General features: G+C 36.8%; 1 protein-coding gene across 1 annotated transcript; it reads left to right on the top strand.

Annotated features, from left to right (window-relative positions):
* The first annotated feature begins 702 nt into the window (after positions 1-702).
* Positions 703-8,657, top strand: zgc:162707 (UPF0524 protein C3orf70 homolog B). Its single transcript, XM_026272175.1, has 3 exons — positions 703-1,188; positions 1,500-1,688; positions 7,830-8,657. The coding sequence occupies exons 2-3, from the start codon at positions 1,505-1,507 to the stop codon at positions 8,405-8,407; spliced, it is 762 nt and encodes a 253-aa protein (XP_026127960.1). The 5' UTR covers positions 703-1,188; positions 1,500-1,504; the 3' UTR covers positions 8,408-8,657.
* The last annotated feature ends 4,123 nt before the right edge of the window (positions 8,658-12,780 follow it).

Below are 12,780 nucleotides of genomic sequence, written 5' to 3'. Positions count from 1 at the left end.
CAGTCTCAAGTCACCGGGGTATATCTGTAGCAATAGCCAACGTTGTATGGGTCAAAATTATAGATTTTTCTTTAATGCCAAAAATCATTAGAATATTAGGAAAAGATCATGTTTCATGGAGATATTTTGTAAATTTACTATCATAAATATATATCAAAACTTAATATTTGATAAGTAATATGCATTGCTAAGATTCAAGAACTTATGAAAAACGTAAAAAGGCAATTTTCTCAGTATTTAGTTTTTTTTTGAGCCCTCAGATTCCAGATATTCAAATAGTTGTATCTTGACCAAATATTGTCAGATCCTAACTAATCATACATCAATAGAAAGCTTATTTGTTCAGCTATGTATATTCACATTTTTAAAAATTGACACTTAAGACTGGTTTTGTGGTCCAGGGTCACAAATTATTTGTACATGTATACAGAGATCAGAATTTTGCATCAGTACCTAGATTCACTAATATATCATTAAACAATGCATCTTTACGACATTGTTTTAAATGTCCACAGAGTGCCGAAAACTTATCAACATTTCATATATTTGCTCAGATTTAACCCCTTTAATAATTACATACTAAGATCACTGTAAAATTATACATATATATATATAATTTTTTTAAAATTATTATTATATTACTATTTTAGAATGTCTTTCTAAAGCTCGTTCTTTGTGTCTTTGTACACCTTACATTACAATGTAAATAAGGGAGATTATAGCGCCGTCTGCTGGTCACGTGTCGCCACTGCCGCTGTGTGCAGTATAATATCTGACAGCGTGCGACGCGAGCAGCTCTCAGTCCCAGCTCTCAGACAGCAGCGCGAGGAGCTCACGCGCCACCGGGCTCTTGTTTTGCATAAGTTTCAGTCTGTGCTGCTTTGATTAGCTGTTTTTCCTCTTTAAATAGCGGACGCTCCAGGACCCGTCACGTGCACCATTGTTCCTCAATACAGATCTGGCAGCTACCGTTGTTTTAACTCAATTCAAGTGGCATTTCTCTGGAAAATCTAGGAAAACCCAAGGAATATCCGCATCATTTGCCAGTTTAAATGGATAAAATGTCTTTTTTCATATTCCGTACGGCTACAGGGATCTTAATGCAGATGTTGTGGGAAGTTTAATGCAGATATTGTGTGATGGCAGGAAATCATCATCATCAGCTGTAAGTGCTCAAACCTGAATAAGGTAAGCAAACCAAACTTCAAATATGTCTGTAGTTCTTATAATTTGAGACTAACACTCTGCAGTTCTTCATTTATTTTTAATACAGTAATATTTTCCGTAACATCAATGATTTTGCATGGTAATGTTATATAATAGTGTAAAATAACGTAAAATTTACATTTGGTATGGACACTTTCATATAAAGTGTGTCCTAAACACATTTTTTTCCTTAACATTTTAGACTAAAACTTTCCAATTTGTAATGCATGTTAAGTCAGTACATAACGCTGAGCTCAGCGGTGTATTTTCATTGCATGTCTCTTCTCTTCCAGTAACCATGGCTTACACGGGAGCTCAGAAGGCTTTGAAGAGTGATAAGTTAGATGAAGCTCAAGCTCTGGCCAAAAGCTGTGCAGGCAGACCGGACTTTCTCCCCTGTGATGGACTGTCCATCTGCGCGACACACAGCCACGGAAAGTGTTTCAAACTGCACTGGTGCTGCCATTTGGGCTGGTGTCACTGTAAGTGGCCTCCTTCTGACACACAAATGCATTCTATTCCACTCCATTTTATTTTAATACATCACCTGATAAAACACTAAGTGTCTACTACTCTGAAATAAGGAATAGTATCATTCAAGTCAAACAAAAACATCAACAAAGGGACAATAATGCAGCTGACATTATGATTAAAGATCACTGCCCCAACATTTTATACATGTAGCAGAAAGAAATATTCTGCTGTCGATCATCTTGCAGGAAAACTAGGTTATATAGTGAAGACGATTTCATTTTCTTCACTATTTTTATGAATCTAGGGTTTCAAATATGACATGTATTTGATAAATACCATGCGCTGTGTGTATGATCGCACAACCTGTTTTTCTTATTTATTGTCACAGCTGCTTTGGGAGCATTTATGAGCTTGTGCTGTCATCAGAAACTGCTGTCTGGTGTCGCTTGGATGCTTGTCCAGCAGTATATGACTACATATGTTTCTGAGAATTTCTTAGTAAACAAGATGTGTCAGCCATGAATATCTCTGCAGCAAATCTTTATATCTGACTTTATCAAAGCAGACATCACCCCATCTGAACCTTGGCGCCACCTCTATATTCTCCAGTCATTAGCAGTCTCTCCAGTCATTTGAGATGACCCTGGACCCGTCCATCGGTGTGTATACACAGGAAGCGACAGCTCCGCTCCTTTAGCAGGATGTTCACTTCCCCTTGTTCACGTCCCTTTGACTGAGTTCAGCTCCTGAGTGATTGTAAAAGCTTTCATTGTGTTTAAGGAAGGGTAAAAGTCAGTGCGAGGCCTTTAGAACCGTGTGAACTGATCAAACCATATTTAATACCCTCCCATGACACTTCCGTCGGGGGAACTGAACTGTATTGAGTTCAGCCATCAAATAATAAAAGAATATTATCCTCAGTGGCCCTTAGAGTACTTTCAACTCATAGATTTTTGATTTCCTCTATATTTTAGATTAAGTCCATTCTTTTCCAGCTTAGTTTTAGTAACCAATCAGCTATTGGTCTATGCTTGTGATTACTTATACAGCACAGAAAGGTTACTCTATTTATGTATTTATTTGATATATTAAAGCATGTCTGTAATCATCACAAATTCACACTCTCTGCACAATGTAATATTGGTATACAAATGCAGTTATGCTGCCTTTGTTTAATGACTACTTCATCATTGTTAGCATACATTGCGATGGTGTAATAGTTTTTCCCCTTTATTAATGCACACATGAGATATGAAGTTGCAAAATCATGCATTTGGATTATAGGATGGTTGGAGACACTCAGTGTTTCTTTAATACGTGTATGTCCTTTATCAGTCTGTGCACATTATGACAGCTTTAATCTAGCGTTATTGCAATAGAGACAAAGCATTATGTTAATGCGTGCTTGTGGTTTATCAGCCAGCACACTTGCCCTGTGATATAACTACTGACTGGTGCGCCATTGAAAAGCACTAAATGTACCATAAAATTGCAAACACAACATGTGCACCCCGTTATGTATTGTTTAGTCTGCCTGTTCTGTTAATTCATGGCTGGAAATCCTGGAGCTGATGCATAACTGTGTTACAGACATTTGAAATTATACCTAGCACAAATGGTAACTGTGTTATTCACAACCCCACGTGTGGCTCATTATCTGGCGTAATTACGCTGAAAATTCAGCTTTGCCATCACAGGAATAAGTTTTACAATGTTCAAATAGAAAACATTGTTTTAATATTGTAATATTATTTCACAATATTACTATCTTAACTGTATTTTTTAATCAAATAAATGCAGCCTTGGTGAGCAAAAGAGATCTTTCTTTTTCAAACATTAAAATCATTTACTGACCCCACTGAATGAGTACTGAGATTGTGCTCCGTGTCCAAAAAAACTTAAATCCTCTAAATCCTTTCAAATGCAATGTTTCCATTGTAGAAAAGTCTTTATTCTGTCTTACCTCTTCTTAGGATGCAGTGAGAACCCCATCAGGACATTGCTGTGTTATGGTGTACATTGTGATGATTTATTAATATTGCTGTTCCACAGCACCACACGTGATATGGTGAGCTTTGCTCAGCTGTGTTTGGGTTTGACAGTATTCAGTCATACTTTGAGCAAATCCAGGGCTGTGGTGAGAGAGCAGAAGCTGTGAGAGTGGCGTCTGTGCTTCAGGCGTGTGTGATGTTATGTGGCCATGTGTGAAACGTAGAGAAGGAAGCCTCCTGTTTCTGGCGCTGTGCCTGCAGCTCCAGCTGTCAAACATTGATTTCCTCTGTGAGCTCTGTTCTGGCTTGGAGATCCGGTCCTTTGTCCCACAGATTTATAAAACAAAGAACCGAAAGAAGTCTGTAAATGAATGCCAAATCGTACAAGTGGAACCTCTATTGTTGATTGCACATGAGAAAAGTACAGCAAAATAATTGTTTTCCGCTGAGTTGAGATCGCATGCTTCATTTGCACTTTTCACAGGACATGTTCGGAATCTCATTAGAAAGTAATGAGTTTCTTTTGCTTTTGTTTCTTATGTTGTCTTTGCTCTTCTCGGAAAGACATGTTTATTAAGTTCTACTCATGAATTTATTACAGAAATCATCTAAAAATTTTAGGGCTACAATCATTTTGTGCTTTATACCTTTACTCCTAAATTGTACATCTTAGTTTTTAATGGTAAGTATTAGCACTTTAAAAGTACATATTAGCACCTAAATTGTATCCATTTAGTTTTGTGGTTTAAAAAAAATATATATTTTTGTGCTTACAATTATCTTAAGGGGCCCTTTTCAACTAAAAAAAAAAAACAAACAAAAAAAATTTGTTTTGGCTGTTCATTTAGACTATAACAGCGTTAAGGGGGCTTGAAAATTCAAACCTTTTTCATTTTCAACGATTTTGAAAGCGATACTGTTATTGTCTCAGTATTGACTATAAAAATGTGAGTTTGTGAAAATGGTGACTTCACGCGTATACACTTTCAGCATATAGTTGAGTTTCTTTACAAAGTGACATCACCATCTAGCTGCCTGGCATGCATAATACAGCATTTAAGTCATTTGTGCAGTTTTGTGTGGAATTATTTGGAATTCTTTGTATTAAAAATATACTATAAGCTATTATTAGATTTTTACATATTTTTATACACTCTCAAATAGGGAAAAGTTGCCCTCATACGGTTTTAAAATGTGGTTTATAGTTAGCTGTGTTACTACTTTTAGTTAAAACCTGGCACAGTCATCTCTTTGCAGCAATAGACACAAGATATTTGACAGTTGCTGTCTTCTACTTTCCTGGAGAAGTAAATGGGATGGATGGGGTTGCTGTCATATGTTATCTCTGCAGAGATGACTTCTTTATAATTAAGGGGATGCTAATGTGAAAGGGAAAGATGGAGACTAAGCATGTGAGAAAGACGCTCAGACAAAGAGACATGAGACAAGAGACTTCCTGTCAAAGGCCATGAGTGAATGAGTGGATGTTGATCTGGGCCTTAGATAACAGGAGATTAGTGTTGGCATAGATGTCCTGATCACACCCCGGGTGAATTCTGCAAGATGTGTGCAATGGAACGGAACAGAAATGAGCATTATGATGCCGTATGTCCCTCCCTCTCTGGACTTTTCATTTTGACAATTTTTCAACAAAAGGGAGCATGAGCGCCCTCCTGAATCATAAAATGATAAATGGGACAAACAAATCCCCCTTGATCAAAATATACACTGTACTCATGCCCATATTCCAAGATGAATTCAGATGTCAAGTTTCATCAGGCTCAAATGATGAAAGATTGGCCACCTCAGAGTCCCGAGCTTGATCCCATTGAAAAGTCTTTGGGATTTGCTAGAGGTCAATTTTACACTGCCTATCCTGCTTGAGATCTTGTTTTGACAATGGAAGACTTGAATCACTCTATAAAGCTGACTCCAACATACATTCTAAAATTGCTGGGTTAAAACAATAATTTCTGGGTTATTGGCAACCCAGCACTGGTTTGAATTTAGACAGAATGCATGCTGGGATGTTTTATTTAACTCAACTGTTGTTTAGAAATTACTATATTGCCGACTTAAAATGGGTCGGAAATTAGAAATCAAACACAGAATTACTAGAGGCAACAGTAATGATCAAAATATGAACATTTATTTATAAGGAAGAACACCCATTGACAAAAACATAAGACATATTGAATTGTCTGTTTTTTGATTAGCATAGATTTACAGTAGATTTACAGTATTACATACATTTACATTTGTTTAACAAGCATTTTATAATTAAAAAAAAATTAAATCTAATGTTTTTAATGCAAGTTTTTCATCTTCTTGTTCTCTGTTATTCCTTTCAAAATAGAGCTGGTTCTTGTGCTGGTGTGTTGCCGAGCGATGTGTGATGGGCTGAGGTTGACCCAGCCACTAACCCAGCAGCTGGGTAACACCAAAAAATACCCAACAGTGGAAAAATCAACCCAATATATGACCCAATAGGTTCAGCCCAGCAGTTGGGTAATTTTTAGAATGTACCAAAGACTTTCAGTGGGGCTAAGCTCAGGACTCCGCGGTGGCCAATTCATGCATGAAAATTATTCTTCATGCTCCCTGAACCATTATCTAACAATAAATCTTTTTTTTTTTTTTTTTAAATAAACTTCCCACTTTTAAAAAATAAAATAAAAAGAAAAGCCCATAAAACAGCTTTGCCGTGGGGCTGTTTCTCATTTCATACGCAGAGAGGTTAACCAATCACCAACAGAGGTTATTTTTGCATAGAAGTGTTAAAGTTACAATAAGATTCAAAGGAAAACCATCATACAACTAAATCATGATTCTTTTGGTTTCAAGAAACATTATCTAACATTCTTAGTGGACTGTGATAAAAAATAAAATGCTACAACGTGTAGAATAAGGCCGGTTAATTAATTCTGTGAAAGCAGTATTGCTGCACTGTAATACAACCTCAGTGGATTACAGCATAATATTTGGATTATTCATTTTTATCTCTGACTACTCTGAATGTGCACAGTTTTTTATTATTATTATTATGTAATGAAATATGTTTCCATGAAATACATTAGATTTTTTTTTTTTTTTCTTTTATGACCGCAAATCCGAAGATGAACTTAACTTGTGTGCGCCAGTAGTTTTCATCGGCATGCAGATGCACGCCGCAGGTTTTTGAATAACTTTCTCTGTGTGAGATACTGATATGTGTGCTTTAATGGAAACAAAACCGATTGATTTGTAAATGATGATGACATTCAGACCAGAGGTCTGGCACTAATACTGCAGTGCACTGCAAGAGACCGTACATAATGAAGCATCCTGTGAGTTTTAATGCAATGCATAATATTATCTTTTTTTTTTTGTTTCTTTTTTTTGGATGCCTCAGTAATACTTAAAGGAACAGTTCACCCAAAAATAAAACAAAATTTTGCTGAGTATTTACTCACCCAGGGGCCATCCATGATATAAATTAGTTTGCTTCTCTGTCAGAACAGATTTAGAAAAATTTTGCATCACATCAGTTTGACATCAAATTGATCCTCTTCAGTGAATGGGTGCTGTAAGAATGAGTCCAAACAGCTAATAAAAACATCACAATAATCCAAAAATAATTCACATGAACTCTAGTCCATCAGTTAACATGTTGTGAAGTGAAAAGCTGCATGTTCGTAAGAAACAAATCAATCATTCAGAAGTTTTTACTTCAAATGAGTCCTCTATCATTAATATCGCTCTCTCCAGTGAAAAAGTCCTCTCATCTGAATCAGGAGAGAAATATGCACAGATCAAGCACACCTTGATGGGTTTTTTTTTTGTTTCTAGAGGGAAATCATGTGGATTAGTAGTGTATTATTGTGATGTTTTCATCAGTGGTTTACACTCTCAGTCTGACGGCACCCATTCACTGCAGAGGATGCATAAGTGAGCAAATTATGCATTTCTCCAAATCTGTTCTGATAAAGAAACAATCTCATCTATATGAAGGCCCGAAGGTGAGTACATTCACACTTTGCTACATAAATATTCTCAAAGACTCATTAGCAATTTACTGCTTGCTTCAGTGTTGATGAGATAATAAAATTGTAATGCTCAAATTCCTATGTACTTTCTAACACACCCAGGTAATGAACTCCTTTTACTCTGTCTGTACAGGTAAATATGTCTACCAGCCCATGACCAATGTGGCTCAGCTACCCAGCACAGCTGTTCCAGCTTCTCCATCTGACTGCACCGACACCATCGATCTGTCCATCTCTCTGACTGAACGCTTCCTCCGTATCTCCCCCTGTTTCCTGCCTCCACCTTGCCCCGAATCTCCCAAATACTGCAACATTGCTGAACTGTTTATCGATGACTACATTGTCAAACGCATCAACGGCAAGATGTGCTACGTTCAGCGGCCCCCGGTTCACACGGAGGCCCCTCCCACTCCACCTCAAATAAATCCCGCCTCTCTGACTCCACAGAAACTGCAGCAGACTGTTGAAGAGACCGTTAAAGGACCAAAAATGGGCCACTGCTCTTCGCCCTCCAACTCCGAGGACTCAGGGATCAACGCACTGGGAGGACACTATCTGGAGTCCTGTGAGGAAGAGTCTGAGGAAGAGGATGAACTTAGCACTGATGGACACTCAAGTCCGGGAAGTCTATGGGATCAGGATGAATGCACCCTACTGTCCCCTTCCAAATCCATTGTGGAGATTATTGAAAATATTGAAACTACTGTGTGATATTTGCTCTTATTGTTCTTTTTACACTTCTCTCTCTCTCTTTGTCGGACAAGATAAACTCATTGTGTTAAAAGAAATATTGTATGTAGAGGAAAATGCTACACCCATAAATACAGTACTATACTTTATATGTGTCTTTAATCTCTGTGCTCATTGTTACGCCTCACATGGTCCATAATTTGGTGTTAATCACAGTTCTTGTCTGTCATTATAAATGCAATATGAAAGACCTTTTATATATAAAAGTGAACCAAATACCATTATTGAGCAAACTGCGTTCTTGCCTTACCTCAATTCACTATAGTAATCCATAGTGAACAGGTTAAATCGCTTTAAATTAATTGTGGAATTGGGGCTAATTTATTCCAAATGAATGATTTTATACTCATGTCAGTACAAAGAAAACATGGTCAGGCTACTGTGGTGGCTCCTTTTGCTACTTGCTCCGATGGCATATTTTTCAGATGTTCATCTTGTGGGATTTTCTTCTTCGTAAATCTTTGTGTAGCTAGCAAGATATGGTGATAACATTCATCCGTGCACCCTCAAAATATCAGAATCATCTGTGCAGAAGAGCAGTGTTGAGACTGTCGACTCACAACCGAGGTAAAACTAAACCTGCCGTTTTATGTTTTCACCACTTTTTGTAGTGCAGGTTTAAGAAGAACTAATCCCACTTCTGTCATGGTGCTTTTATCATATTCAGCTACTTCACTATTCTTCGTAGTTTGGGAGAGGGAAAGGCTTTGTTGGTCTTTGATAATTTAATAGTTGCTGACTGTTAAGTGCTGAATATGACTGTCCTTTCAAGCCTTTCACAAACTTACGTAAGACCATTCAGAACCCTCTGTGGTGTCAACATAATGCGTTTTCTTCATCCTAGTCCAAAACACAGAACATGAATAGAGCACATCATAAACGTTTGATGGAAATTATATTCATGCTACTTTGACTGGTATTAGTCATAAATGTTCCAGGCAATTATGGCCATGATTGCCAAATCCTTTCCTTCAGTTCTCTTGCCAGGTTTAACAAAAAGGAACAGGTGTCTTCATACAAAGGTTTCTTTTTCAGGTCCACTTTAACCATCATTAACATTATGATCCTTTTCATAGGTGTTGGTATTGTTAGTGCTCTAATTTCCATATAAAAACAGCAAAAATGTTTTTCTTTTGCCTCAGCCATCAAGAGATCATACTTGAAATGTCCTTGAAATCCACAGAAGTGGATTCAGGATACAGCGTTTATGGTAATTATGAATAATAATTTCAAATGAAAAGTTGCCCAGATGACGGAAACCAGCCAGATGGCACACAACATCAAACTTACTAGATTTGGTTTAACCAACAGACACGAGAGATGATTTACGCTGACTCTCCGTTTGATTGAACATGATTTCTTAAGCTCAGATCAAACAATGAATACGTCATATCTGATGAAATTCAGAAAGGTCATGATATTTTAGTGCATACAGCCATGTCACAAAATCAGTTTAGCCTGTTTGGGGAAAAAAAAAATATTCCATTAGTGGATGATGAAAACAAAACAAACAAACAAAAAAACTGTTCAATGTCATGTTGAAACCATGATTGATGCTTGAAACTCGATGCATTTAGGGTGTTTTTGGCGATCGCCAATGCACTGCTTTTTCAGTTTTTAGTTATACGGTTCCTGGGTGGTTACTAGGGCATTGTAGGTGGTGATTTATTTCTAAATCTGATCGCTTAGAAAGTGATACCACACACCACATTAACATGCCGCACAATTTAAGTTATCATAATATTCATTTCACAAGATGTGCTGTGTAGTATTTGCTCAAATCATCACATAACGTGAAGCACAATTACTACTGCTAGACGAGGACAAAAGATTTCCACACAAAGATTCAGAAGACACGACAAGCAAAAGTTTTTTGCACTGCAGGCTGTTAGATCAAAAATCATTCCTCAGGGGATGTCAGAATACAAACATCACCTGCAGTAGATACTGATTGATTTCTCCTCTGCGTGCTGTCATGTTTATATAGCACACTGTTCCTTACATTTTTAAGACAGTACTTTAATGCTACTATGTCTGCTCTTGTTTATGACCATATTTGATTTTACAAAGACGTACAGAATCGCAATAAAAGCTCAGATCACCCAAAACATGAACATAATGTCTTAATTGACTTTAAATTAAATTAATGGAACACAAAAGGAGATGTTTTGAAAAATGTTTATGCTGCTCCATACAACAAAAGCATATAGTCTCTTGACTGGGTAAAAAAAAAAAAAATAGCATGAATTTTCATCAAAATGTTTAATTTTTTCTTTTATGTTCCATGGAAAAAAGAAAGCCATACAGGTATGAAACAATATGAAGGTGAGTAAATACGGACAGAATTTACATTTCTCAGTGAAATATTCCTTTAATTAGACTGAGAAAACACAAAGACAATCTTAATTAGGATTTGACATTTATTGCCACTATTATAAATTTGTGCTGTATAAAGAATTGGAAAAAATTCAGAACAGCAGGTTCAAGCTCTCGGTTTTCCAGCTTCGTTTAGCATGTGTCCTCTTCAGCGTTGACAGATTCCTCTGAAAATATGAATATTTGAATACATAAGCCCACAGCAGACTGAGCACACACTGAGTCAGCTCAATGAAATCACACGAGCAGACGCATGCGTCGAATGACGTCTGTAATCTCATGAGCAGAAACCCCGCCACTGAACATTCTTATTTTCAGAAGTACAGTCTAATTTTTTCTTTTTCGTTGGAGGAATAATATCCCTCTGATTGAGGTAAATCAAGCCACTACTGGGTCGGGAACTCACCAATAGTTCACCTTATAAACAGCTGCCACGGTCTGTGATCCGTGTGCAGACCTCTGTGGGAGATCTGGGTTTGATAAGCTCCATAAATGTCTCTGAGTTACCCCGCCGAGCCCTCCGCTGCACACACCCTGTAAAATATTCATTGCTTTTCTCTCCTCCTCAAAGATTGTTTTTTGGAGGTTGTTGTTTTTCTTCAACATGGCCCTGACTCCAGTCCACAGTCTATTCAGACATTCATTATATACTAACCGTGCACAAACAGTGCTTTTTCAAGGAAAACCAATGCTGAAGAGACAGGGTCAAATTCTCAATGCAAATGAAGAGGAATACTATTGAAATTGTACGGGTGGATGCTGCTGCAAAAGAAAGGCTGAAATTGATATTCAAATGTGCTTGATATGAATTGTATGAGGCCTTTGTGCATTTGATGGCCGGCAATCATTTATACCTTATGAATTGACAATAGCGCAGTTGTTTATTGCTCTGTGTGTGTTATTAGCCCTCCTGGGTAGGAATACATTCATAACAGTGTGAGTCACGTGCATCTTCTTGTAAATGACTTCAGCGGTCATATGAGGCTATGAATCTGATTAAGGTGATAGTTTTGTGAAGTGTCATGTCCTGTCAAGCCTGAAGTGCTCTGACCTTGAAGCACTATGGATAAATGACTACAAAAGAAAAGATCAACATAAATACTGATGCTTTTATTTTAGTAGGTTTTTATAATCCACTTCAAACCTGTAGAATCCACTTACATCCTGCTTTAAAATACATTTGAAACTGAAATATAACTACAAAAAAGGCATAAATCTGTATCTCCATTCAAGTCCAAAGCTTCTTAAACAGGACTCACAGTGTAACTCATTAATATATGAAGTGTTTATTCATTATTGATGAAGATGTACATCTAAATAATTAATATTCATGTGAATTTTTTTTTCCCAACAAAAGTACTTTAATCTGCAATCGTTCATATTCAAATGTTAGCAGTGTTTTACTCCATTTTAGTGAAGCACTTGTGGCAAATGAGCAACTTGATCTAGGAGAGAATAGTACAATGGTAGCTTTTCAGAGCTCCATTGTTCTAAGTGCTTAACAGAAGATACCCAAAATAGAGGGATGAAAGTAGGATAAATATTGGGCTAGGCAGGCATAGGCAGTCTGTCATCATAAATATGGGGCAAAATTTTCCATTCAGCTTTTATGTACATTTTTAGAAACCATCTCTTGCTTGCTACATAATTGTCTTTTGAAAAGTATAATGTGAAGTGTTTACTGTCATTTTGTACTCTTCACTTGGTGAAAATACAATAAATAAATAAATTAAAGTGTTATAATAATCTCTCAGTGCTAAAATAACACTGGTGTAGTCATATTTAGAAAGTCTTATTTTGTTGCTGTGATTCTACATTTTCCAAAAGGTTGAGCAATATGTTTTAGAATGTTATTAAACTATATAGTTCATTGAACACGTTGACCTTTTGTGTCCCCTCTGTATGAGGTGATTTTTCTCAATGAAACCTGCAATTATATCAACTATTTTTGACTTTTC

This window comes from Carassius auratus, chromosome 9, assembly GCF_003368295.1.
Source record: "Carassius auratus strain Wakin chromosome 9, ASM336829v1, whole genome shotgun sequence".
NCBI classification, from domain to species: Eukaryota; Metazoa; Chordata; class Actinopteri; order Cypriniformes; family Cyprinidae; genus Carassius; species Carassius auratus.
This window is presented reverse-complemented; position numbering and strand designations above follow the sequence as displayed.